This window comes from Triturus cristatus, chromosome 8 (assembly GCF_964204655.1).
Source record: "Triturus cristatus chromosome 8, aTriCri1.1, whole genome shotgun sequence".
NCBI classification, from domain to species: domain Eukaryota; kingdom Metazoa; phylum Chordata; class Amphibia; order Caudata; family Salamandridae; genus Triturus; species Triturus cristatus.
In genome coordinates, this window is record NC_140591.1 from 380,061,957 (window position 1) to 380,087,634 (window position 25,678).

General features: G+C 50.1%; 1 protein-coding gene across 11 annotated transcripts in view; it reads left to right on the top strand.

Moving 5' to 3' along the window:
* The window catches only part of LOC146802160 (uncharacterized), a 535,895-nt gene that overhangs the window by 20,161 nt on the left and 490,056 nt on the right, over window positions 1-25,678 (top strand). For 7 of the 11 annotated variants that reach the window (XR_014967704.1, XR_014967703.1, XR_014967702.1 and 4 more), the window contains exon 2: window positions 2,220-2,393. The exons of 3 other annotated variants lie outside the window; for them this stretch is intronic. Coding sequence is in view for 4 of the 8 variants with exons in the window: in XM_085621737.1 (XP_085477863.1) it covers window positions 2,251-2,393 (143 nt within the window). In the remaining 4 variants the exon portion in view is untranslated. Of the gene's footprint in view, window positions 1-2,219; window positions 2,394-21,221; window positions 21,247-25,678 lie in introns of all 11 variants that reach the window. One more of the 11 variants, XR_014967708.1, reaches the window with a different exon arrangement.

Here is a 25,678-nt window from a genome sequence, read left to right on the forward strand (position 1 = left end):
GGTTGTCCTCCGGACCCGTCCTTCTTTCCTTCCTAAAGTCGTGACTCCCTTTCACATCGGGCAATCTGTCACGCTGCCCACCTTCTTTCCGCCTCCGCATCCTTCAGAAGATGAAGAGAGGCTCCACCGTCTAGACCCAAAACGTGCGCTGTCATTTTATTTGGCCCGCACAAACCAGTTCCGGGTGGACGACCAACTTTTTGTTGGATATGTAGGTGCGAAGAAGGGTAAAGCTGTGCACAAGCGGACCATCTCGCGATGGGTAGTGTTGTGTATTAAACTCTGCTATTCTTTGGCGAAAAAGATCCCTCCTGTTGGGCTGCGAACCCATTCCACCCGGGCCACAGCGGCGACAACTGCCCTGGGACGGGGAGTCCCCTTGCAGGACATCTGTCAGGCGGCGACGTGGGCTTCACTGCATACGTTCGCCAAGCACTATTGTATGGACAGCCAAGTCCGGAGAGATGGCCACTTTGGCCGTTCTGTTCTCCAGGACTTTCTGGTGTGATCTTGGTTCGCAGGCCCACCTCTGGGGTTGGTTTAGCTGGGGTATCTATTCTAAGGTGAGGAATCTAACTAACGTGTTTCTTTCAGATGAACAAGTTACTTACCTTCGGTAACGATGTATCTGTATGAAACATTAGTTAGTTAGATTCCTCACCGACCCACCCAGCCTCCCCGTTCTGCGAACCGACATCTAGGGTTAAGGTTCTCCTTTTCAGGGCCCTAGATTTTTTGGCACCAGTGTTGGTCTCTTGCATGGCTCAGCGTCCCTGGTGCGGAAAGCTATGTATAAGAACTGACGTCAGCGCGCGAGGGCGGCGTCTAAGTACTCCGACGACGTCATTCCGGCGCACGACGCCGACGACGGACGCGGAGCCGCAGACAACACCTAGCGACGTGCAAGGGGTATTGCTACAAAAATCTTTCCGGATCCAGCCTGACGCCTGGGGATATTCTAAGGTGAGGAATCTAACTAACTAATGTTTCTTACAGATACATCGTTACCGAAGGTAAGTAACTTGTTCTTTTATATACATGTTCAGCCACATTTGACTGGATAAACTGTCGTATACCTCTGAAATAGCGTTTTAGAATGGAAATAGGCAGTCTGTCTGTCTTGTAATATCGACATTCATTATGTGCAACACACTTCCCCATGAGACACATAATGTAAAGTCCCCGCCATCGTTTGACAGCACCCAGACTGCATTCAGTGTGCCCCTTCCTCCCCGTTTTCATATTCCTTTCTCGCCTACAATGCTAGGTGAGTTTATTTGTACAACGCATTCATATTTAGACTGTTTCTGTAGCCGTGTACCCTTTAAGTATGTGACAGAATGGAAAAAGGCAGCCTAGCTGTGTCTATCCTAAATATGTTGATTATTTCCCCGTCAAACGTTGATTTAAAGGCCTCCGGAATCCTTCTTCTCAAGAGAACTCCATCAGGAGTATTTTACAGCTTTATAGATTTTTTTTCACATAAGAAATCTTTGTATTCATTTCCCATATCAAGCGCAATGGTGGGCCCCGGGGAAGCAGAGTCGCAGACTAGTCTTCCCCCAGGGTCTTTCGCGCAGGAAGGCCAGGCTGGGGTCAGGGGGTGGGGTTTGGTTGGGTGGGTATAAGAATGCAGGGGAGAAAGGGGACTTCCTCTTTCTGCATTCTGGCACCATCGGGAGAGTCTAGTTTGAGAAAGGCAACCCACCCACCCTACAGTTTTACTAGGGTACGGGAGTAGGGTAGGCTGAGCGTGCCAGTGTAGGACAGGTTGCAGGGTTGGCGGTACTTGGGAGGGGTGGGGGAGTCACTGACAGGTGCACCCAACCCTCGGGGGGGGGGAGCGAAGGATGGGGGTGCTGGAGGCATGAGTGTAATGCCAGGTGATACAGGGGAGGATGCTAGAAGAGAAGTGAAGAAATGGATGAAGAACGGAATGGGTCATGGAGTGGAATGAGAGGTAAGATCGGAGTGGGTGAAGGTAGTGAATGGATGAAGAGGTTGATGTTGGGGGGTTTGTTATTGGTTATTTGTCGTTATTTGGTTATTGAATATGTTGTGCAGCCTGGTCCTAATAAATGGCATTTTACGCTTAAAACATCAGCGTGGACTGTTTATTGCGCGAATGCTACTTTGAGACCGGCAGTCTGTTTTCACTCCTGTCTGATATGACAGCATCAAGCGTCTGCTGAGTGCTGATGAGCCTCTTTGAATTCCAGGGCCGTCAGTTTCTCGTTTACAATCGAGGAGATGGGCGCATTAACGAAGGTGAGGAAACTTGCAAGCCAGCTGCCAGCATTCAGAGTGCTTTGGCTTCTTTTTAACTGCATTCCCCCAGATTTGGCAACTCTCATGAATAGGAGTAAGGACGGGATTCAGTGTTTCCCTTTCAGGTAAACACTTTTCCTTCACTTTCCATTCACCAACAATAGTTTCAGGACGTATAGTTTTTGACCTGCTAGTGGTGCGGTGTCATTAGGACCTGTTTTTCTTTTCTCATTACAGTAACTATGGAACCACTGGGCCTTAGTAGAATTCAACTTCTGATGGATACATCTGCCAGTGGATTCCTCACCTTGTGAATATCCCCTGCGCCAGCATTCCACGGAACCTTTTTCCCCAGCTCTCTACGCCGACGTGGACGACGTCATAATGCATCGGCTCCGCTCGCGACTCCGTATGACGTCACCGGAGCCATAAGAGAGCCACGTCGGCGTGATGACGTCAGTTCCCTTTTTTCCACACCGTCAACGCGCAACGGTTTTTCCAGCACTCTCCTGCTACTTTGTAGTCGTTTGGTGTGTTACTATAGTAAAAAAAATTACATGTCTTTGACTAGGAAGTCGGGTTTTAAACCCTGTAGGGAATGTGGGGGCGACATGTCTATGACAGACCCACATGAAGATTGTTTGTGGTGCCTTTCATCTGACCACGACGTGGAAGATTGTTCCAGCTGCAGGAGGATGAATCCCAAGGCCTTGAAAGAAAGGGAGGTGAAGCTCTTCATGGCCAAGGCTAAGAAGGAGAAGAGAGGTAGGAAGAAGGAGAGATCGAGGCCCGAGTCGTTGACTTCGCATTCTTCGAAGTCGAAGAAGCATCACAAGAAGAGGAAGCATTCCTCTCGGCGCCGGTCTTCGAAGAGCAAGGCGTCGAGGTCGGCTTTGCCTCGACGTCGAAGTAAGGATGTGTCTCCTTCTCCTTCTCCATCTAAGTCGCCAGACGGATCTCCTTCGCCGAAGCGGACTCCGGCGCAGTCCCCGGCGCAGTCCCCGGCGCAGTCACCGGTGCAGTCACCGGCTCCGTCACTGGTTCCAGTGGAGTCTTCGGCTTATGAAGATGAGCAAGAGCAAAGAAAAGAGCCTGCTCCAGAGCCGGATGATCCTACGGAGCCTGTTGAGGACACTGCGGCGCCGGTACCAGGTACTCCGCAACCGGATCCGGGATCAATCCCTTATCCGCAGTTCCCGACTCCGGGTACGGATTCGTCGCATTTTTTAAATGCAATGTATGGGATTTTCCAACGGGCGGCCTTCCCATCCGACGCACCTACTGGTCCCGTGGGTCATGTGGCTTATACTCTGGGAGTGCCACAGCATCACGCTCAGGCCCCGTTTATGCCCTTTCTGCCGATGGCGCCTTCGTGGCAGTTTCCGGCGCTGTCTGGGGATCCATCTCAGCTTCGACTGGATCGACCTTCTTCGGAGCCTTCCTCGACGCCGTTGCCGACTCCCTCGGCGCCGCGTCCAGTGCCGCCGACTCCGGCGCCGCCGACCCCGACACCTTTGGCTCCACGTTTGGTTCCACCGACTCCACGTACGGCGCCGACGACACCGGCTCCACGGATCCACGGATCCGCTCAAGGAGAGAGGCCCAGAGGGTCTTGGAGGAGGAACGTTATAGAGTGGAGGTGGGAGAAGGTGAGGTGGATACGTCCTCTGACGAATTTGAGGTGATTCAAGAGGCTAGTGGCCTGGATACAACTCCGGAGTGGGAGCATTCTTCCTCTAGGTCCTCTCCACCGCAGGAACTGGCTCCCTACCATCTGGTTATAAAAAAGGCCGCAGAGTTGTTGGATTTGCAGTTGCCCTCTGCAGAGTATAAACCTAACCTTCTGACGGAGGTGTTACACTCGCCTACCTCGATCTCTGAGCCCTTGCTGCCTTTTAATGAGGCTATTTTGGAGCCGGTTATGGATGTCTGGCGTAAGCCACTCTCTTCGCCAGCAGTTTCCAGGCAGGTGGCGAGAAGATATAGGGTGGCACCTGGGGATCCAGGTTTTCTATCTTCACACCCTTCTCCAGAAAGTCTGGTGGTGCAGGCTTCATGCTCGAAGCATGCTTCAGGAGCCTTCCCTCAGACTCCGGCGGACAGGGAGTCCAAAAAGGCTGATCAGGCAGCTAAGAAGACCTTTTCTTCTGGGAGCATGGTGCTTAAGTCTACTAATGCCACGTGCTTGCTAGGGCGCTATGTTCATGCTTTGATGGACTCAATGAAATCTTTAGCCCCTAAGTTACCAGAAGGTGATAAGGCATCCTTTATGGAAGTGGTCACGGACACTCAGGCTGCTGCAAGGCAAGTGATTCAGTCGGGGCTTGATACGGCTGATTCGGTGGCAAGGATAATGGGGTCATCTATAGCCACTAGGAGGCAAGCGTGGCTTCTTTCGTCTGGCTTCTCTATGGACGTTCAGGCCACATTGGTGGATTTGCCATTTGACGGACGGAGGCTTTTCGGTGAAAAGGCTGATTCCGCCTTGCAGAGGTTTAAAGAGAGCAGGGTGACAGCGAAATCTTTAGGCCTGCAGGCTCCTGCTAAAGGATTTGGCCTAAAAAGTTGAGAGGTTTTGGGAGGTCTTCATTTCGCTCCTACCGGCAGCCTCAGCAGCAGCAGCAGCGGCAACAGCAGCAGCAGAATCCCCTCTATAGGTCCTATAGAGGGAGACAAAGAGGTCGGAGAGGTTCTGGCCGCAACCCCTCTTCATCTTCTGCCTCCTCTGCTCCCAATGACGCTTCAGGGAAGCAGCCCTAGATCCCCCATCCTGGATCATGTAAGACCTGTAGGGGGTCGGGTGTCCCACTTTCTGCGAGGTTGGAGATCTGTTACAACCGACCTTTGGGTTTTAAACCTCGTGGAGACTGGGTACGCCCTTCCCTTTCTGGAGTTTCCTCCCCCTTACCCTCCTTGCCAAGGTTACTGCTCAGAGGACCATCTACTTCTTCTGCAGAAGGAGGTGTTCGCTTTGCTTCAAAAGGGTGCGATAGAGGTGGTTCCGGAGCAGGAAAGGGGTCAGGGATGCTACTCCCGGTATTTCCTGATTCCCAAGAAGGACGGCAGATTGCGTCCAATACTGGACCTCAGAGTCTTGAACTTTTACCTGAAACAGGAGAAGCTCAAGATGCTGACCCTTGCGCAAGTTCTTCAAGCGTTGCAGCAAGGAGACTGGATGGTGTCACACGACTTGCAGGACGCGTACTTCCATGTTCCAATCCCGAAGTCGCATAGGAAGTATCTCCGTTTTACGGTTGGGTCGCAACATTACCAGTTTGCGGTCCTTCCGTTTGGTCTTACTACCGCACCTCGAGTCTTCACGAAGGTGATGGCAGTGGTGGCAGCCCATCTCAGGATGTCGGGGATTCCAGTTTTCCCCTACCTGGACGACTGGCTTCTGAAGGCAGAGTCCCCAGAGATGGTGCAACATCATCTGCAGGTAACATCTCAGGTGTTATTCGACTTGGGTTTTTCGATCAATGTGCCCAAATCTCACCTGGTGCCGTCTCAACGCAATCTGTTCATAGGGGCAGTACTGGAAACTACTGTGTGTCGAGCATTTCCTCCACCTCAAAGAATTCTCGACATTCAGGAGATGGTCCCTTTATTCCACAATGGAGCGGTTGTTCCAGTTCTGAAGGTCCTTCGCCTGCTCGGTCTGTTCGCCTCCTGCATTCTGTTGGTCAACCATGCACGCTGGCACATGAGGGCGCTCCAGTGGTGCCTCCGCAGGCAGTGGTATCAGCACAACGGAGATCTCAGGGAGTCGATCAAGATCTCCAGAGAAGCTGCAGCGGATCTATCTTGGTGAAGCGTGGAGGGCAATCTGTCTCAAGGAAAGTCCTTCCATCTACCTCCATCGGTGGCCATGGTGTTAACGGATGCCTCCACCTTAGGGTGTGGTGCTCATCTGGGGGTCCTGGAGATCAAGGGCCTTTGGTCTCCAGAGGAAAGGTTGCTTCATATCAACTTTCTGGAATTGCGGGCGATTCGTTTGGCACTCAAGGCCTTCCTCCCTTCCCTTCGCGGTCAGTCTGCTCAAGTCCTGACGGACAACACTACCGCGATGTAGTATGTCAACAAGCAGGGAGGAGGGGAGTCGCATTGTCTCTGCAGAGAGGCTCTGCGTCTGTGGTCCTGGGCTCAGGACCATCAGATTTGTCTGGCGGCAAATCATCTGGCCGGGGTATTGAACATGCGTGCGGACAGTCTCAGTCAGCAGTTCTCCGCCAACCACGAGTGGAGGCTCCATCCAGAGGTGGTTCGTCACGTCTTTCGGATGTGGGGGACACCTCGGGTGGACCTGTTCGCCACCCGCGAGAACGTGCACTGCCCGTCATTATGCAGTCTCCAGTTTCCGATGCAGGGGGCGTTGGGGGACGCGTTTCAGTTGAGTCGGGGCTCACAACTCCTTTACGCGTTTCCTCCCATACCTTTGATTCCTCGGGTTCTGAGGAAGATTCGCCAAGACCGGGCCCAAGTCATTTTGGTCACCCCGGATTGGCCAAGAAGGGTGTGGTATACAGATCTTCTCCACCTCTCCTCGTGCCCTCCGCTTCGTCTCCCTCTGAGGGCAGACCTCCTCTCGCAGTCGGAGGGGAAGGTTCTACACCCCCACCTCCAGAGCTTACACCTTCATGCCTGGAGATTGAACGGGGCAACCTGAGTTCCTTCTCTCTCCCGCCAGATGTGGTGGATGTTATTTTATCGGCCAGGCGACACTCCACCAAGTCCATTTACTCCTACAGGTGGTCTAAGTTTGTTAAATGGTGTGGAGAGAGATCTATTGACCCTTTAAAAGCCCATCTTTCTGATGTGCTTCAGTTTGCTCTTTCCTTGGCTCAGCAGGGCTGTGCTGTGGCCACGGTCAAGGGCTATCTATCTATCGTCCTTATCGGCTTTTCTATGTCTTCCTGATCAACCGTCATTATTTAAATCTCCGGTTGTACTGAGGTTTATCAAGGGCCTTACAAACATGTTTCCTCCTACTCATTTTGTAATGCCACAGTGGGACCTTAATCTTGTCTTAACTTTTCTGATGGGGTCCCCGTTTGAGCCTCTTCATAGTTGTCCTCTGAGGCTGTTGTCCTTTAAGACGGTCTTTCTTGTAGCCATAGGAGGGTGAGTGAGCTTCAAGCTCTTAGTTCTAAACCCCCTTTTCTAACATTACATGCTGAAAGGATGGTTCTCAGGACCAGGGCTGCTTTCCTACCTAAAGTAGTCACTCCGTTTCATTTGGGGCAGTCTATTACTCTCCCTGTTTTTTATCCACCTCCTCATCCCTCCAAAGAGGAGTAAAGACTTCATCGCCTGGACCCAAAAAGAGCTGTCAGCTTTTACTTGGACAGAACAAAGGACTTTCGTCTGGACGATCAGCTCTTCGTGGGTTATGTTGGTCATTCCAAAGGAAGAGCGGTGCACAAGCGCACTCTGTCCAGATGGATCATCCTGGCCATCAAGATCTGCTATGCCCTGGCTGGTAAGGTTCCTCCTGAGGGTATTAGGGCTCATTCAACTAGAGCTAAATCTTCTACATCGGCTTGGCCAAGGGTGTTCCTGTGGCAGATATTTGTAAAGCCGCTACTTGGGCCTCCCTCCATACTTTCGCAAAGCATTATTGCTTGGACTCTGAGATAAGGAGGGAGGGCCACTTTGTGCGCTCTGTATTGCAAGACTTTCTGGTATAGGAAGGTGGACACCCTCCTCCAGGAGTGGGGACTGCTGTGGGAATCTATTCACAAGGTGAGGAATCCACTGGCAGATGTATCCATCAGAAGAACAAGTTACTTACCTTCGGTAACGCTTTTTCTGGTGGATACAGTATCTGCCTGTGGATTCCTCACTGGCCCACCCGCCTCCCCGTTGTCCACCTTTGTATACCTTATAAGTTATCTTGTTTGAAATGTTGTTATACTTTCTGGTACATTGGTAGGAAATGCTTGTTTTATTTAGCTTTCCTTTTGTTTATGTAATATGTATATTTGATTGTATATTGTATACTGTGTATGCTTTGAGTCTGTCGTTGGTCCACCTGTGCGCCTCCGGGGCACGGAAAAAATGGGTTGAACTGACGTCATCACGCCGACGTGGCTCTCTTATGGCTCCGGTGACGTCATACGGAGTCGCGAGCGAAGCCGATGCATTATGACATCGTCCACGTCGGCGTAGAGAGCTGGGGAAAAAAGTTCCGTGGAATGCTGGCGCAGGGGATATTCACAAGGTGAGGAATCCACAGGCAGATACTGTATCCACCAGAAAAAGCGTTACCAAAGGTAAGTAACTTGTTCATTAATTCCCTGCCGTAAGTAGTGTATGTGAGGAGGATTCCCCTACGACATGTTATAAGTAAGTGGGTCATTCGGTGTCCATTAGATTGCTAATGCAGTTGCAAAAGCTTTTTCCCCCAAATTGATGCCATCCTGTTTTTCAGGTGACATCGTTTCGTTTCCCTCTCATTTTGGAGCCTTTGAAGCCCATGAACATTTAAATCCTCCATCCAGTCAAGGGTGGATTCTGGTAAATTTATTTTGTTTTTAACTTTTTGATCTTTCACCTTTGCACTGGTTAGTACATTAGGCACTAAGGACCTTTCATGCTAATTGCTCAGGTGCCCCCTTCTTAATCCTGAGGAAGACCCCAACGTAAGGACCCAAACAGCCTAATTACCTTTTGGGGTTGAAACATCGACTACATCACTGCCCTATGCCAGTTTGATCAACAGTGCTAGTTTCACTGTGATTATTGTATTGCAAACAATGTCCTTTTTCATGTTTTCATGATTATTTTGAAGCCGACTCTAATTGTAATCTATTGGATGTCACTACCTTTCTCTCTCACTCCCCCAATTCTTACAAAGCGCACCTTACTATTTCCCCTTTCCTTTCCCCACCTCGTGGGACACTTCATATAATACGCGGTTCCAGATTTATTTTGATGCTCAATATGATTAACTAATATTAAACAGTTTATTGTGTTGTGTAATTTGAATTAATGCCGGCTGGCATTTAATTACGTGTTTTCTGGATTGTAAGACTGGGACCACCCCCTTTTTGTACATGTCTGCTGGTCAGCTGTCCCTTTTTAAATTCCCTATTGTTATACGATTTCTAAAGGATTTGACAAAAAATACGTTTCCTCCAACTCTTTGTGATTCGCCAGTAGAATTTGAATTTAGTTCTTATCTTATTTATGGGAACTACGTTTGTGCCCCTTCACAGTTGTACCTTATAAATATTTTCCCTCCAAACTGCTTTTGGTTGCTATCACTTCTGCTAGAAGAGTAAGCAAACTTGTATTCCTTAGCTGTCAGCCTGCATTCATTTCTTTCTTTCCAGATAAGTTGCTGTTGAGAGCCTGAGCTGCTTTCGTATGTAAGGTGGTGACGCCTTTTCATCTCTATCAATCCATCACACTCCCAACCTTCTAAACTGTCCTGCATCCTATGTAAGAGGAGGAACAGTTTCATTGGTTGGATCCTAAGCAGGCAGTTAATCACTACCTGGATTCACAAAGAAATTCTGATTGGTCAACCAGCTCTTTATCAGGTACTGTGGTGCCAAAAAAGGTAAGGTGGTGCAAAATAGGACTCTCTCATGTTATATCATCCTCTGCATTAATATTTACTGTGCCTTAGCCAAGAGAGAGTCTCCTGAAGGTATAAGATCTTATTCCACCAGGGTTAAGTCAACCCATTCCACACTTTTCCAGAAAAGTCCCTGTAGGAGAGTAGGGTCTGCTTTCTATGTTCACCCCCACTTTTTGCTTTTGCTTTACTGGTTTTCGACTTAGATGTGGCTGTGGGCCTGCTAATCAGACCCACAGCCCTGCTGTTCTCTCTCTAAATTGATACTATGTACTTTAGGTGCATAACCCAATTGGATAGGATCACCCTATTGGCCCCTGTACAGTGTACCTTAGGTACCCAGGGCATAGGTGTACCCTAGGCCTACCAGGGGCTGCAGCATGTATTATGCTACCCCTGGCCTGGCCTTCCATTATGACACAACTGGCTGATCACTCAGCTGGGGCAAGGTCGTGTAATCACCCCTTGCTTAGGTGTAGTATTCCTATACCTAGCTTACATATAGACACATGTGTACCTATCAGCCACTCCTATGGCAGGCCTTAACAATCCTGGAGGCAGAGTGCTTGGTAACATGTGAGATGGTGCTCTAGCATGAGCTGAGCCTGTCTGCAGCTTTCGGAACCATGTCCTTATAGCTGTTCTATGATATGGCCTACCATATACTATTAAAGTGCCTTATAATCTTAAACGGTTATGGTAACTATGGTTTGGCTTTATCAAAACATGTTGTGTAAGGTGTCTAACACTTTGGAATAATACCCCCATCCCCTTTCTGGGGATGAGGATATTATCCCTCCCTTCTAGAGGGAGAAGACATGTTGTAACCTACTTACCCAGTTAAAGTTAACCAGAGCCCCAGCATCACAAAATGGATGCTGCTGCCACAGACACGAGTCTGACCTCCTGCTGCTGGGAGTGATCCCGGCAAGGGAGGCTTGGACAATAGGTTTCCTGCCTTGGGAGGTGCGAGCACCACCCCAGAAAGGCCTTAGTGTATTGGGGCAGGGAGGGATGAAAAGAATGAGACATGCCTGGGGCACACAAGGTGTCCCGTGCATAGTCCAGTTCAAACCGGTGCTGGGGCTCTCCAGCCCCAGTCCTGGCGCGAAACTGGACAAAGGGAAGGGGGTGTAACCACCCCCTCCCAGGTCCCACCCATAAGGCGTGACCTAGCAGGTAACCCAGCCCCCCAGATTTGGATAAGAGTGGTAGCCGGGCCCCAGGAGATTAGATTATCCTGAACCTGCAACTTGAACAGAAACTCTGGACCTTCGACATTCGACGAAAGAAGAAGACTGAAGAATCTCCCTTGTGGCCAAGGAGTGGCTACCCTGTGCAAACAGGCACCATCAAGAGACTACCCTTTGCTTTGCTGAAGTTCTACGAGGGACCGACTGCAGAGCCCGACCAGAGCCTTGACTTCCAGACTTCTCCGACCCTGATCCACATCCACAGCCGAGCTGAGATCCGTGGAGGCGACGAGAGACGTGGGACCGGCTACCTGGGAAAAGTGGCGAGTATCTTCCAGCGCAGCTTCTGAGGCACCCTCGAAGTTGTGCACCGGGGATTGAGAAGCCCCAACCCCAAGCACCATCTGCACCGAAGATCAGCCCCCCACACTCCACGAGTCCTGCGTGTGGCCCTTCTGCATTTTCCTGCTTGCCGCGCCTGTCCGGTTGCTTGCCCGTTGGCTAGTGGCCTTTGTGACGACGCATCCAGAAATCTTCACTGCTGGTTTGTCTCCTCCAGACTGGCTCCCGCTTCCTTGCAAAAGAGAAGCATCCCAGACCTTCCTGGTCTGCACCAGAAGCAAGTCCTCCGTTCTTCGTGGGTTCCGCTTGCCAAGGCTTGGTGAGTCCTAGTCCAACTTCGACGCCGCCGACAGCAAGAGCCTTCGTGGGACAGCTCGCCTCCTGGTCCTGGTCGTCCTCGACGTTCCCTGGTCCTCGTGGCTGCAGCGACAAGCTTCACCTTCACCTGCAATCTTCACGACATCGCCTGGTTCCTTCCTGGTTCCATGTGGTCACTGGCTAGTGACCTTGACTCTGTCCCTTCTGCTTGCAGGTCTCCTCTCTTCTTGATCCCAGCCTTGGGATCCACCGGACACTCTTCACTGACTGCCTGTCAGCAACTTTCCTTCAGGCATCCATAGAAGTCCACGACGAAACCCGACGCAATTTCACACCTATGCACCCGCAGTCCGTGGGCTAGGTAACTTGGGTACTTCGGTGCTTACAAGGGTAGTGACTATCCTAGGGTCTAGTTTCCGAGTCTCGACTCTCTAGCTGCTTCAGAAGTGTCCTTAAACTGTTAATTTCTAACTGCTAGTAATTCTATCGACTTTTACGCATTACGCGTGAGTGTTTCCACTCTGCACCTGAATCCCGTGGGCCTCCCACTTCCTAACTGTTGCTAGTGCAGTGTAGCCCCAGCGATTCCCTAGGCCTAGGCCTATCCTATTTCCGCGACAGTGGTCCTTATACCACTTACTTAGTATATGGTTTGCGTGGCCCCTAGGGCCTAACTGTATTACTTACCTGTGTGACTTATGTATGCTTAAATAAGACTGTGTTGTACTTACCTCGAATCGCATAAAGAGTGCTGAGGGTATTTTGACTAGAAGAAATACATTCTATTTTTATAATATATCTGTTGTGGTGTCCTTTCATTTGGTATTCAAGGGATTATATATGGTATCACAGCTGGCTTCACATGCCATTCAGAGTTTAGCCTAAGACTGCTCTTGCCCATGCTACCACTAGGATAGCTGGTCTATAAGGTTGACTTTACAACCAATCACCATAAGGGTTGTTTGGACTGATATAAGGTGTACACTAGAACTAGTGACATCATACATCAGGCCAACTTCTCACATTGGTGAGCAGCGGTTGGGATCTGAGCTTGCTGTTGTAATACCATTGTAATCTTGAGATACTAAATTGAAAGATCACACAGATATTGTCTAGGTACATATAACATAGATTATAATACTTAAGTCCTACTGGACTTAGTGGTTGTAGGTTGAAGGGAGTAACACACCCTGACTACAACTACCAGAGAGGTTTAGTAGAAACAACTAGTGTAGGTAGGTGCACACACCACACCCTCACTAGATCATGTCTCTGGGAGGAGATCAAGTAGATGCTCTCTCAGGAGGGGCAGGTCTGAAGAAGACCCCCTCTAGATATGATACCCTAACTTTTCAGGAGATGAGACAATTGTGTACCTCCAGAAAGTTAAAACAGGGTGCAAACCCTACCCTCCTTCAGCTAGTACAACTCCTAGAGGAGTATGATGCTCTTAGAGCCTCACAGGCCAGTACCCTAGGTACAAAGGAGGGTCTACCCACCACAGATGAGTCAGATGGGACTTCAGATGAAAAGGTAGACAGCCAGGGCCAAGTAGGAAGACTTAGCCAGGCTAACCTAAGCTTACATGGGAGTTTGCATGGGGTCCCCCCATACAGACCCCCAAGTGGGCTTACACAGAGAAGCAGGAGGGACAGATCCCCTTCAAGGGAATCCATCCACTCCCATGTCTCTAGCATCTCTAATGCTTCCTCTCACAGGGGAATGACTTCCCCTGAGAGAAAGGAGCATGAAGCCAGAATGAGGGAAGCTAATCTGAGGATTCAGAGGGAAGAACTTGCCCTTGCCAAGGAGAAGCTTGCTCTGGCTAGAGAGCAAAAGTTAAGTGGGTCAGAACCCACTGGTGGCAGCAATATCCCTAAGGATAGAGACAGGCACTATGATAATAGAAACCTGAGCAAGATTGTCCCTCCCTACAAGTGTGGGGATGACATCCACAAATGGATAACTGCTTTGGAGAGAGCTTGCAAAGTACAGCAGGTACCCCAAAGTCAGTGGGCAGCTATCTTGTGGCTCTCCTCTGAGAAAGGTAGAGACAAGCTCCTCACAGTTAGTGATGAGGATGCAGACAATTACAATGTCCTGAAGAGTGCTCTGATTGATGGGTTTGGCCTAACCACTGAACAATACAGGTTGTTGTTCAGGGATACCCAGAAGACACAGACTCAGGACTGGACTGACTTTGTAGATTGTGCCACTAAGGCTCTGGAAGGCTGGCTAGTGGGAAGTAAGGTTAAGGACTATACAGGATTGTATAATTTGATCATGAGAGAACAAATCCTTAACAACTGTCAAAACCAGCTACTGCATCAACACCTGATTGATTCTGATCTGACTTCTCCCCAAGAATTGGGAAAGAGGGCAGATAGATGGGTCAGGACTAGAGTTAAGCAGAAAAAACAGAACCAGGGCGGTGATCAGAAAAAGGCAGACCAGAAGGGTAATGATCAGAAACAAAAAGACCAGAAGTCTTCACCAGGCCCCCAAAAGGCTCAGGGGGAGGGTGGTCCCAAAAAGGATAACAAGAAAGATGGCCAAAAGAAACCATGGTGCAACTATTGTAAGTCCAACTCACATTGGTTTAGTGAGTGCACCAAAAAGGATAAGCCCCCAGCCACCATTGCCCCTAATGCAACTGTACCCCCTAGTCCAGCTGTAAGTGGTGGTTCCCAGCAAAAGGGTGTAGTAGGGCTAACCCTGGGAACTGAGGAGGATTCTGGCCTAGTCAGAATACCTACTCTGGCTGTTCTGATCTGTGATGGGGACTTAGCTTTGTCCTCTACTGTAGGCCCCAGTAACCTGGGCAAGTACAGACAGACTCCTTTTATCAACCAAAGAATGGCTCAGGCCTACAGGGACACTGGGGCCACTGTCACAATGGTGACACCTGCCTTTGTGGACCCTGGACAGATCATACTAGGTGAGAATTACCTAGTGACCAACGCTAGCAATGCCACTACCTCCCATAGTGTGGCTATTGTTAACTTCTCCTGGGGAGGGGTAACTGGCCTCAAGAAAGTTGTTGTTAGTTCAGACCTTCCTGTAGAGTGTTTACTGGGCAATGATCTTGAAACTTCAGTTTTGTCTGAAGTGGAGCATAGGACCCATGCAGAAATGCTGGGGATAGATGCACATGTCCTTGCTGTGACCAGGTCACAGGCCAAAAAGTGCACCACTGAACAAGTGCTGGATCCTGAAACTATGGACCAGTCACAACCCAAGAGAAAGAGCAGTAGGGTTAAGGCTGTGCCTTCCCCCCTGCCTCAGGTGGTGGATCAGCCCTCCCAGGAGGATGATTCTGAGAGCCCTGAAGGAACTGTCCTAGAAGAACTTGAACCTGATCAGGTTGAGTTTCTTGGGACAGGGGGACCTTCAAGGGCAGATCTGAGGCAGGCTCAATTAGACTGCCCCTCTCTTGAACCCCTCAGACAGCTGGCTGCTGCTGAGGCTGCAGGGAATGCTCAAGGTACCCATAGAGGGTATTGGGATGAAGGGCTACTGTACTCAGAGGCTAGAGACCCCAAGCCTGGTGCATCCAGGAGGTTGGTCATACCACTGAAGTTCAGAGGCTTCCTTCTTACCTTGGCCCATGATATTCCCCTTGCAGGACATTTAGGCCAGAACAAGACTTGGGACAGGCTTGTCCCTCACTTTCACTGGCCCCATATGTCAGAAGATACTAAGGAGTTTTGTCGCTCCTGTGTCACCTGCCAAGCCAGTGGCAAATCAGGTGGCACCACAAAGGCCCCCCTCATACCACTACCTGTGGTGGGGGTTCCCTTTGAAAGAGTGGGCATAGATATTGTAGGACCAATGGACCCACAAACAGCATCTGGGCACAGATTTATACTGGTGATAGTGGACCATGCCACCAGGTATCCAGAAGCTATTCCCCTGAGGACCACAACAGCTCCTGTTGTGGCAAGGGCCCTGCTTGGAGTATTCTCCAGAGTGGGCTTTCCAAAGGAGGTCATTTCTGACAGAGGTGCCAACTTCATGTCAGGATACTTGACTGCAATGTGGAAGGAGTGTGGTGTGAACTACAAGTTCACCACACCCTATCACCCACAGTGCAATGGGCTTGTTGAGAGATTCAACAAGACCCTAAAGGGAATGATAAAAGGTTTACCAGACAAGCTTAGGCGAAGATGGGACATCCTTTTACCCTGCCTTCTGTTTGCTTACAGAGAGGTCCCACAAAAGGGGGTTGGCTACAGCCCTTTTGAGCTTTTGTTTGGGCATCCTGTAAGAGGACCGCAATGTTTAGTGAAGGAAGGATGGGAGAGACCTCTCAGACAACCCAAACTTGACATAGTGGATTATGTACTTGGTCTCCGCTCCAGGATGGCAGAGTATACGAAGAAGGCTTCTAAAAACCTTGAGGCAAGCCAAGAACTCCAAAAAGCTTGGCATGACCAAAAGGCTGTGCTGACTGTTTACCAGCCAGGGCAGAAAGTGTGGGTGTTGGAGCCAGTGGCCCCAGCAGCACTCCAAGACAAATGGTCTGGACCCCACACTATTGTTGAGAAAAAGGGAGAAGTCACCTACTTGGTGGACCTTGGGACTCCCAGAAGCCCCCACAGGGTGCTTCATGTCAACAGATTGAAGGCATATGTTGACTGGGCAGACATGGGCTTACTCATGGCTACAGATGAGGGGCAGGAGGAAGAGAGTGACCCTCTCCCAGACCTGTTGACTCAGAACCCTGATGATGGCTCAGTTGATGGTGTGGTCTTTTCTGACAGCCTCACTGTCCATCAGCAACGGGACTGCAGACAGGTTCTGCAATCCTACAGACATATGTTCTCTCTGACCCCAAGTCAGACAAACTGGTGCACCCATGAGGTGGACACTGGTGACAGTCTGCCTGTGAAGAGTAAAATCTACAGGCAACCTGACCATGTCAGGGACTGCATAAAAGTTGAGGTACAAAAGATGTTGGAGCTGGGAGTCATTGAATCTTCAGAGAGCCCTTGGGCTAGTCCTGTAGTTCTTGTGCCAAAACCTCACACCCAAGATGGTAAGAGAGAGATGAGGTTTTGCGTGGATTACAGAGGTCTCAATGCTGTCACTAGGACAGATGCACACCCAATACCTAGGGCAGATGAGCTCATTGACAGACTGGCAGCTGCTAAGTTTTTGAGCACATTTGACCTGACACCAGGCTACTGGCAAATCAGACTAGCTGAGAATGCAAAGGCCAAAACTGCTTTCTCGACCCCAGGAGGACATTATCAATTTGTGGTAATGCCCTTTGGTTTGAAGAATGCACCTGCCACTTTCCAAAGGTTGGTGAATCAAGTCCTTACTGGGTTAGATGATTATTGTGCAGCTTATCTTGATGATATTGCTGTCTTTAGCTCCACCTGGGAGGATCACCTGGTCCACATGAGGAATGTTTTAGAGGCCCTGCAAAAGGCAGGCCTCACTATCAAGGCCACTAAGTGCCAGATAGGGCAGAGCAAGGTTGTATACCTGGGCCACCTAGTTGGTGGGGGTCAGGTTCAACCACTGGAGAGCAAGATCCAGACCATAAAGGACTGGACTCCTCCAACTACCCAGACTCAGGTCAGAGCTTTCTTGGGCCTGACTGGGTACTACAGAAAGTTTGTTAAGAACTATGGGTCCATTGTGACACCACGTAATGACTTGACCTCCAAGAAAATGCCAAAGAAAGTTCAGTGGACAGTAAGCTGTCAAAAAGCATTTGATGACCTGAAGCAGGCCATGTGCAGTGCACCTATTCTGAAAAGTCCAGACTACTCCAAAGAGTTCATTGTCCAGACAGATGCTTCTGAGTTAGGTGTGGGAGCTGTTCTTTCACAACTTAATATAGATGGTCAAGACCAGCCCATTGCTTTTATAAGTAGAAGGCTGACCCCTAGAGAGAAACGTTGGTCAGCTATTGAGAGGGAGGCCTTTGCTGTGGTTTGGGCCCTGAAGAAGCTGAGGCCATACTTGTTTGGCACTCACTTCAAGATTCAGACAGACCATAAGCCCCTCTTGTGGCTAAATCAGATGAAGGGTGAAAATCCCAAACTTCTTAGGTGGTCCATTTCCCTACAGGGGATGGACTTCACAGTGGAACATAGACCTGGGACTGACCATGCCAATGCAGATGGACTCTCCAGATATTTCCACTTAGAACATGAAGACTCAACTGGGTCAAGGTTAGTTTAATGTCCCTAAGTTTGGGGGGGGGGGGGGGGTTGGTAGGAGAGTAGGGTCTGCTTTCTATGTTTTTTGCTTTACTGGTTTTCGACTTAGATGTGGCTGTGGGCCTGCTAATCAGACCCACAGCCCTGCTGTTCTCTCTCTAAATTGATACTATGTACTTTAGGTGCATAACCCAATTGGATAGGATCACCTTATTGGCCCCTGTACAGTGTACCTTAGTTACCCAGGGCATAGGTGTACCCTAGGCCTACCAGGGGCTGCAGCATGTATTATGCCACCCCTGGCCTGGCCTTCCATTATGACACAACTGGCTGATGACTCAGCTGGGGCAAGGTTGTGTAATCACCCCTTGCTTAGGTGTAGTATTCCTATACCTAGCTTACATATAGACACATGTGTACCTATCAGCCACTCCTATGGCAGGCCTTAACAATCTTGGAGGCAGAGTGCTTGGTAACATGTGAGATGGTGCTCTAGCATGAGCTGAGCCTGTCTGCAGCTTTCGGAACCATGTCCTTATAGCTGTTCTATGATATGGCCTACCATATACTCTTAAAGTACCTTATAATCTTAAACGGTTATGGTAACTATGGTTTGGCTTTATCAAAACATGTCGTGTAAGGTGTCTAACACTTTGGAATAATACCCCCATCCCATTTCTGGGGATAAGGATATTATCCCTCCCTTCTAGAGGGAGAAGACATGTTGTAACCTACTTACCCAGTTAAAGTTAACCAGAGCCCCAGCATCACAAAATGGATGCTGCTGCCACAGACACGAGTCTGACCTCCTGCTGCTGGGAGTGATCCCGGCAAGGGAGGCTTGGACAATAGGTTTCCTGCCTTGGGAGGTGCGAGCACCACCCCAGACAGGCCTTAGTGTATTGGGGCAGGGAGGGATTAAAAGAATGAGACATGCCTGGGGCACACAAGGTGTCCCGTGCATAGTCCAGTTCAAACCGGTGCTGGGGCTCTCCAGCCCCAGTCCTGGCGCGAAACTGGACAAAGGGAAGGGGGTGTAACCACCCCCCTCCCAGGTCCCACCCATAAGGCGTGGCCTAGCAGGTAACCCAGCCCCCCAGATTTGGATAAGAGTGGTAGCCGGGCCCCAGGAGATTAGATTATCCTGAACCTGCAACTTGAACAGAAACTCTGGACCTTCGACATTCGACGAAAGAAGAAGACTGAAGAATCTCCCTTGTGGCCAAGGAGTGGCTACCCTGTGCAAACAGGCACCATCAAGAGACTACCCTTTGCTTTGCTGAAGTTCTACGAGGGACCGACTGCAGAGCCCGACCAGAGCCTTGACTTCCAGACTTCTCCGACCCTGATCCACATCCACAGCCGAGCTGAGATCCGTGGAGGCGACGAGAGACGTGGGACCGGCTACCTGGGAAAAGTGGCGAGTATCTTCCAGCGCAGCTTCTGAGGCACCCTCGAAGTTGTGCACCGGGGATTGAGAAGCCCCAACCCCAAGCACCATCTGCACCGAAGATCAGCCCCCCACACTCCACGAGTCCTGCGTGGGGCCCTTCTGCATTTTCCTGCTTGCCGCGCCTGTCCGGTTGCTTGCCCGTTGGCTAGTGGCCTTTGTGACGACGCATCCAGAAATCTTCACTGCTGGTTTGGCTCCTCCAGACTGGCTCCCGCTTCCTTGCAAACAGAGAAGCACCCCAGACCTTCCTGGTCTGCACCAGAAGCAAGTCCTCCGTTCTTCGTGGGTTCCGCTTGCCAAGGCTTGGTGAGTCCTAGTCCAACTTCGACGCCGCCGACAGCAAGAGCCTTCGTGGGACAGCTCGCCTCCTGGTCCTGGTCGTCCTCGACGTTCCCTGGTCCTCGTGGCTGCAGCGACAAGCTTCACCTTCACCTGCAATCTTCACGACATCGCCTGGTTCCTTCCTGGTTCCACGTGGTCACTGGCTAGTGACCATGACTCTGTCCCTTCTGCTTGCAGGTCTCCTCTCTTCTTGATCCCAGCCTTGGGATCCACCGGACACTCTTCACTGACTTCCTGTCAGCAACTTTCCTTCAGGCATCCATAGAAGTCCACAACGAAACCCGACGCAAGTTCACACCTATGCACCCACAGTCCGTGGGCTAGGTAACTTGGGTACTTTGGTGCTCACAAGGGTAGTGACTATCTTAGGGTCTAGTTTCCGAGTCTCGACTCTCTAGCTGCTTCAGAAGTGTCCTTAAACTGTTAATTTCTAACTGCTAGTAATTCTATCGACTTTTACGCATTACGCGTGAGTGTTTCCACTCTGCACCTGAATCCCGTGGGCCTCCCACTTCCTAACTGTTGCTAGTGCAGTGTAGCCCCAGCGATTCCCTAGGCCTAGGCCTATCCTATTTCCGCGACAGTGGTCCTTATACCACTTACTTAGTATATGGTTTGCGTGGCCCCTAGGGCCTAACTGTATTACTTACCTGTGTGACTTAATGTATGTTTAAATAAGACTGTGTTGTACTTACCTCTAATCTCATAAAGAGTGCTGAGGGTTTGACTAGAATAAATACACTTTATTTTATATATATCTGTTGTGGTGTCCTTTCATTTGATATTCAAGGGATTATATATGGTATCACAGCTGGCTTCACATGCCATTCAGAGTTTAGCCTAAGACTGCTCTTGTCCATGCTACCACTAGGATAGCTGGTCTTTAAGGTTGACTTTACAACCAATCACCATAAGGGTTGTTTGGACTGATATAAGGTGTATACTAGAACTAGTGACATCATACATCAGGTCAACTTCTCACAGTCCCTATTGCAAAGATTTGTAAGGCTGTGATGTGCTCTTTCTTCTAAATCTTCCCAAAGCACTACTGCTCGAATTCTGAGAGGTTTAGAGAAAAACACTTTGCCAGATCTGTTCAGAATATTTTCTCAGCTAACGATTCATCAACCCTTCTCCTAGGCAGAGAATTGCTTTGAAATATGTTATACAGGTGAGAAATCTGCAGATAGAAGTATCCATCAGCGGAACAAATTACTGGAGAGAGACAGGGGCTGGCACTTTATGGACTGATGTTTCTGCCTCACTTCACTTCTGGCGTCAACCAAGTCCACTGCCTTCCACTGGCGTCTTCAGAGCATTAAAGTTTTCTTGGTCCAGTCTGGTACTGGGGATGTTTTGCAGGTGAGGAATCTGCAGGTAGACAGAGTATTCACCTGAAAGATTTTTATCTCAGGTAAGTAACTTTTTCTTATAGACTGAAGATACATATGTAGATATGCATCATCAGTGAATTGTCAGAGAAGGACCTGTGCCAAGCTAATACTGTAGTAATCATAACGTTTTCCTGTCTTTCTTGTATTATTTAGTTTACGAACAAGTGATTCCACAGAGGTAAAGTGATGTTTTTACAACTTTGATGCAATTATATAATCTCATCATTTAACACGTTTTCAGTTAATTTCAATGTGCATGAATATTCGGTAAACAGCATACACAGGAAAATAAATAAGTAGATTCTAGTTTCTTCCAAAAAGATTAATAATAATTTTTTTGACTGCAAATATAAACCAGGCTCATCTCTTACATTAGCAACTGTTTAAAGTCTACTAATTATTTCTTCCCTAACATCTTCATCAGGTATTCTCTAATTTGTAGACACTGATGTTGGCCATTTTGGATCCTGCATCTTAAAAAGATACTCTAGCTCCAATGTGCCAGTTTTGATTAGGATTGCCTACAATTTGATGATCATCTGCACTCACCTCTGTTGCGTATTCAAAGTACAGTCATAGACAAAACAGACAAACCGCAGAAATAGGACAATCGCTCACCACCCCGCTCCGGGTGACTCGGCATTCCTGACGCAACATCCCTGCCCTGAGAGCTTGGTGCTCTAAGCCTCATTTTCAAAAGGTGCTTTCTCTTCTGCTCCCCGAGATAGGGAATCCAAGAAGCTGGATCATCTTGGGAAGAGGATGTTTTCTTCCCCCAGCTTGGCATTGCAGTCGGTGAACACCACTTGCCGATATTCCAATACCATCTGGAATATGGTAGCGCGGGTGCTGCCTCAGTGCATGGAGGAGGCCCAGGCCATTCTCTCCCAGGCAGTTGCAGATGGGAGATATACAGCCAAATTCGCAGTACTTTGAGGACCGGACTCCACCGATTCACTGAGCACGTCGGTAGCAGTCAGACGCTATGCCTGGTTGAGGACTTCTGGCTTTTCGGGGGGTTTACAATGAACTTTGATGGATATGCTCTTTGATGGCACTCCCCTTTTAGGCAACAAAGCAGACTTGCCGCTTAAGAGCTTTATGGATTCTCAGATTACAACCAGATCCTTGGGCCTCACAGCTGCCCCCTTTCCATCTCAGTCTGCCTTTCATCCCTTTCGTGGCTACGGTTCTGTCCAGCCAAGCCATCGACTCATGCAAGCTGTTCAGCCTCTGCATGGCCACGGACATTGAACCCTGTGTCCTTGCAGGTCAGGGAGCCAGCATACAGGCCTGTCCACCCTTTCCCCCTGCCTCCAAACCTTCCTAGTTTGACATTTCAGGCTCATTATCGGAAACAGAATTCGCATTCACCTCTTCCCTTGGCAGTCCATCACATCGTACAGGTGGGTTCTGCATACAGTCCAAAGGGGGTACTCCCTCCCCTTCGTCATTACCCCTCCCTCCATGCCACCTTCTTACAACCGCATGTCAGAGGATCATTTGGCACTTTCCGCAAGGACTTTTTGGCTCTGTTGGCCAAGGGAGCCATAGAGAGGCTCCCTGTGCCAGAACTTGGTCGTGGTTGTTATTTCCGCTACTTTCTGGTGCCAAAAAAGTACAAAGGCCTGCGACCTATACTAGACCTCTGAACCTCAACTTCTTCCCCCAGAAGGAGAAGTTCAAAATGCTCACTTAAGTCGAGGTCCCGTCTGCCCTGGACCCAGGAGACTGGATGATGGCGTTGGATATGCTGGATGTTTATTTACATATCCTCGTCCTGTCAGCCCACGGACATAACCTACGGTTCACGGTGGACCACAAGCACTTTCAGTTCACTGTGCTCCCCTTTGGCCTTACCAGTGCCCCTCGGGTGTTTACAAAGGTGATGTCTGTGGTCACTGCTCATCTGCGCAGATCAGGCATTCCAGTCTTCCCCTATCACGATGACTGGCTGTTAAAGGCGGGCTCGCATCAGACTGTCGTCTCCCACCTCCAGATAACGGCAGACCTCCTGCACTCACTAGTGTTCACTATCAACGTGCCAAAGTCATACCAGACTCCCTTTCAGATGCTTCCTTTTATCGGAGTGATTCAGGACACGGTGCACTTTCGGGCCTATCTTCCCGAGCAGCGAGTCTGGGATACTTTTGCTATGATACTGATGTTTCCGCCTCTATCCCGGATTTTGGTGAGAGTAACTCTGAGGCTGCTGGGCCTTATGCCCTCTTGCATCCTGCAGGTGGATACTGCCAGATGGCATATGCTGGCTCTGCAGTGTGACCTGAGGTTCCAGTGGGCGCACAATCACGGGAATCTTTCCGACTACGTTCAGATTTCAGAGGGAACTGCTTAACAACTGCAGTGATGGCTAATGAACCAAGATTGGGTCAGAGGCAGATCCCTCTCCCAACCAGATCTAATGGTGGTAACTGATGCGTCACTCCTGGGATGTGGAGGCCATCTGGGAGAGGCGGAGATCAGAGACGTCTGGTCTCCAGCGGTGTTCGGTCTCCGAGTCAACCTTCTGGAGCTCTGTGCGATCAGACTGGCACTGAAGGCATTCCTTCTGTCTCTCAAAGGAAAAGTGGTGCAACAGCACCACCACCATGTGGTACTGCAACAAGCAGTGAGGCATAGGGTAATAGACTCTTTGTCAGGATGCTCTCCTCCTCTGCACATGGCTGGCACATCAGGGCATAACCCTGGTGGTTCAACACCTGGTGGGCTCTCTGAACGTCATAGCGAACAAACTCAGCCATCGGTGCCTAGTCGATTACGAATGGCATCTCCATCTGGATGTAGCACAATGTTTCTTTCAGAGGTGCGGAGAGCCTTGGGTTGACCTGTCCGCCTATGAAGAGAATGCGCAATGACAGCAGTATTGCTCCATGGCGTTTCCAAGGCGGCTCTCACTCGGCGATGCTTTTCGACGCAAGTGGAGTTTCGGCCTCCTGTTTGCCTTTCCGCATATACCACTTCTGCCCAGAGTGCTCAAGAAGATCAAACATGACCGGGCCCAAGTTATTCTTGTAGCTCTGGACTGGGAACAAAGAGTCTGGTATTCCGACCTTCTGAGCATGGCCATCGATCCTCCGATCAGACTGCCCCTTCTGGAGGATCTTCTATCGCAGCTGCAGGGGTGGTTCTTCATCCAAACCTGTCCAGTCTCCACCTCCTTGCGTGCAAATTGAGCGGTGGCAGTTGACAGCTTTCGGTCCTGTTCCCGAAGTCTGTGATGTTATCTTGGCAGCCAGGCACCCCTCCACTAAAATGATATACACCTGTAAATGGAACAAATTTGTGGAATGGTGCACAGCAAAGGCAGTTGATGCAGGCAGGTCGCTTCCCACGCTGCACAGCTCCACCTTCTGTGCCCGTGTCCCTTGCTCCTTACTCTCGCTGCCTTTGTGAGTTCGAGGTCCTCCTCCACCCACAGGCTCCTGCCTGCGCCTCATCCCTGGTGGCCCAGTGGTGAGTCGTGAGTATCTGTCTGCGCGCTCTGTTCCATTTTTCTCCGCCTGTTTTACTTGTCTGTCATTTTGTTGTATTCTGTTCTGCTGTTATATTAAACTGCTGTAGTCTGTTTTTTCTGCTATTGATTGATTAAACTGTTCTAGTCTGTTTTCTGCTTGTACTCCCTTTTTGTACTCCTCTGCCTGTTTTCCCCCGTAGCCCTCAGAGCGTTTCAGCCTTATCTTTCCCGACGCTGCGTCTCCTGCGGCCCCGCCCCCCTCGCTCACCAATTCGTGCCCGCTCCCGCCTCCTAGCTTCTCCTCCCTCCCACCTCCCCTTCTTATGGTGGCCGCTATGCGGCGCGCGCCAAAGTCAAGCCCGTCTGCGCCTGGACCGCGCCCAGTGCCAGACCCCCTGGCCCCACGAACGCCACAACACCCGATGCCGCTACGACCCCGACATCCTCCACGCACTCAACACCGGCTGGTCATCCACCTGCTTCCAGTCCTCCCCAAAGCACACCCACGGACCCTTCTCCTGCCATAACTGCTGCTTCACTGTCCTCCAAGCCACCGCCCCGCCCACCGGAGCAGGACGCAAACGCCTCAGCTGCATACTACTCATCACCCGCTCCGTCCATGAGCACGCCATCAAACTCTGGAACTTACTCAATTCAGCCTCCCCGTTCGCCGCCTTCCTGACGGAGTCCTGGATGAACACCTCCTCGGCGCCCAACATCACCATAGCCATCCTGGACAGCTACAAGATCACCCACAGGGACCGCACCAACGGAGTAGGAGGAGGAATCGCCATCCTCCACAGGAACACCCCCAGAATCTCGACCAGCACCAATGACGCCCTCAGCACCTCCGAACACCTCTACTTCCAGATCAACACTGATCCCAACACCACCCTCAGAGGAACCCTCATCTACAGACCCCCCCGGACCCTGGCCACATTTCAGCGAATCCATCGCCGACCCTGTCAGCACGCACACCCTCGCATCCACGGACTACATCCTCCTCAGAAACCTGAACTTCCACCTCGAGAACACCAACGACAGCAACTCCATCACCCTGCTCAACAACCTCGCCAACCTCGCCACCCATTACGCCGGACCCACACTCGTCCACATCTTTTCCACCAGCAACAAC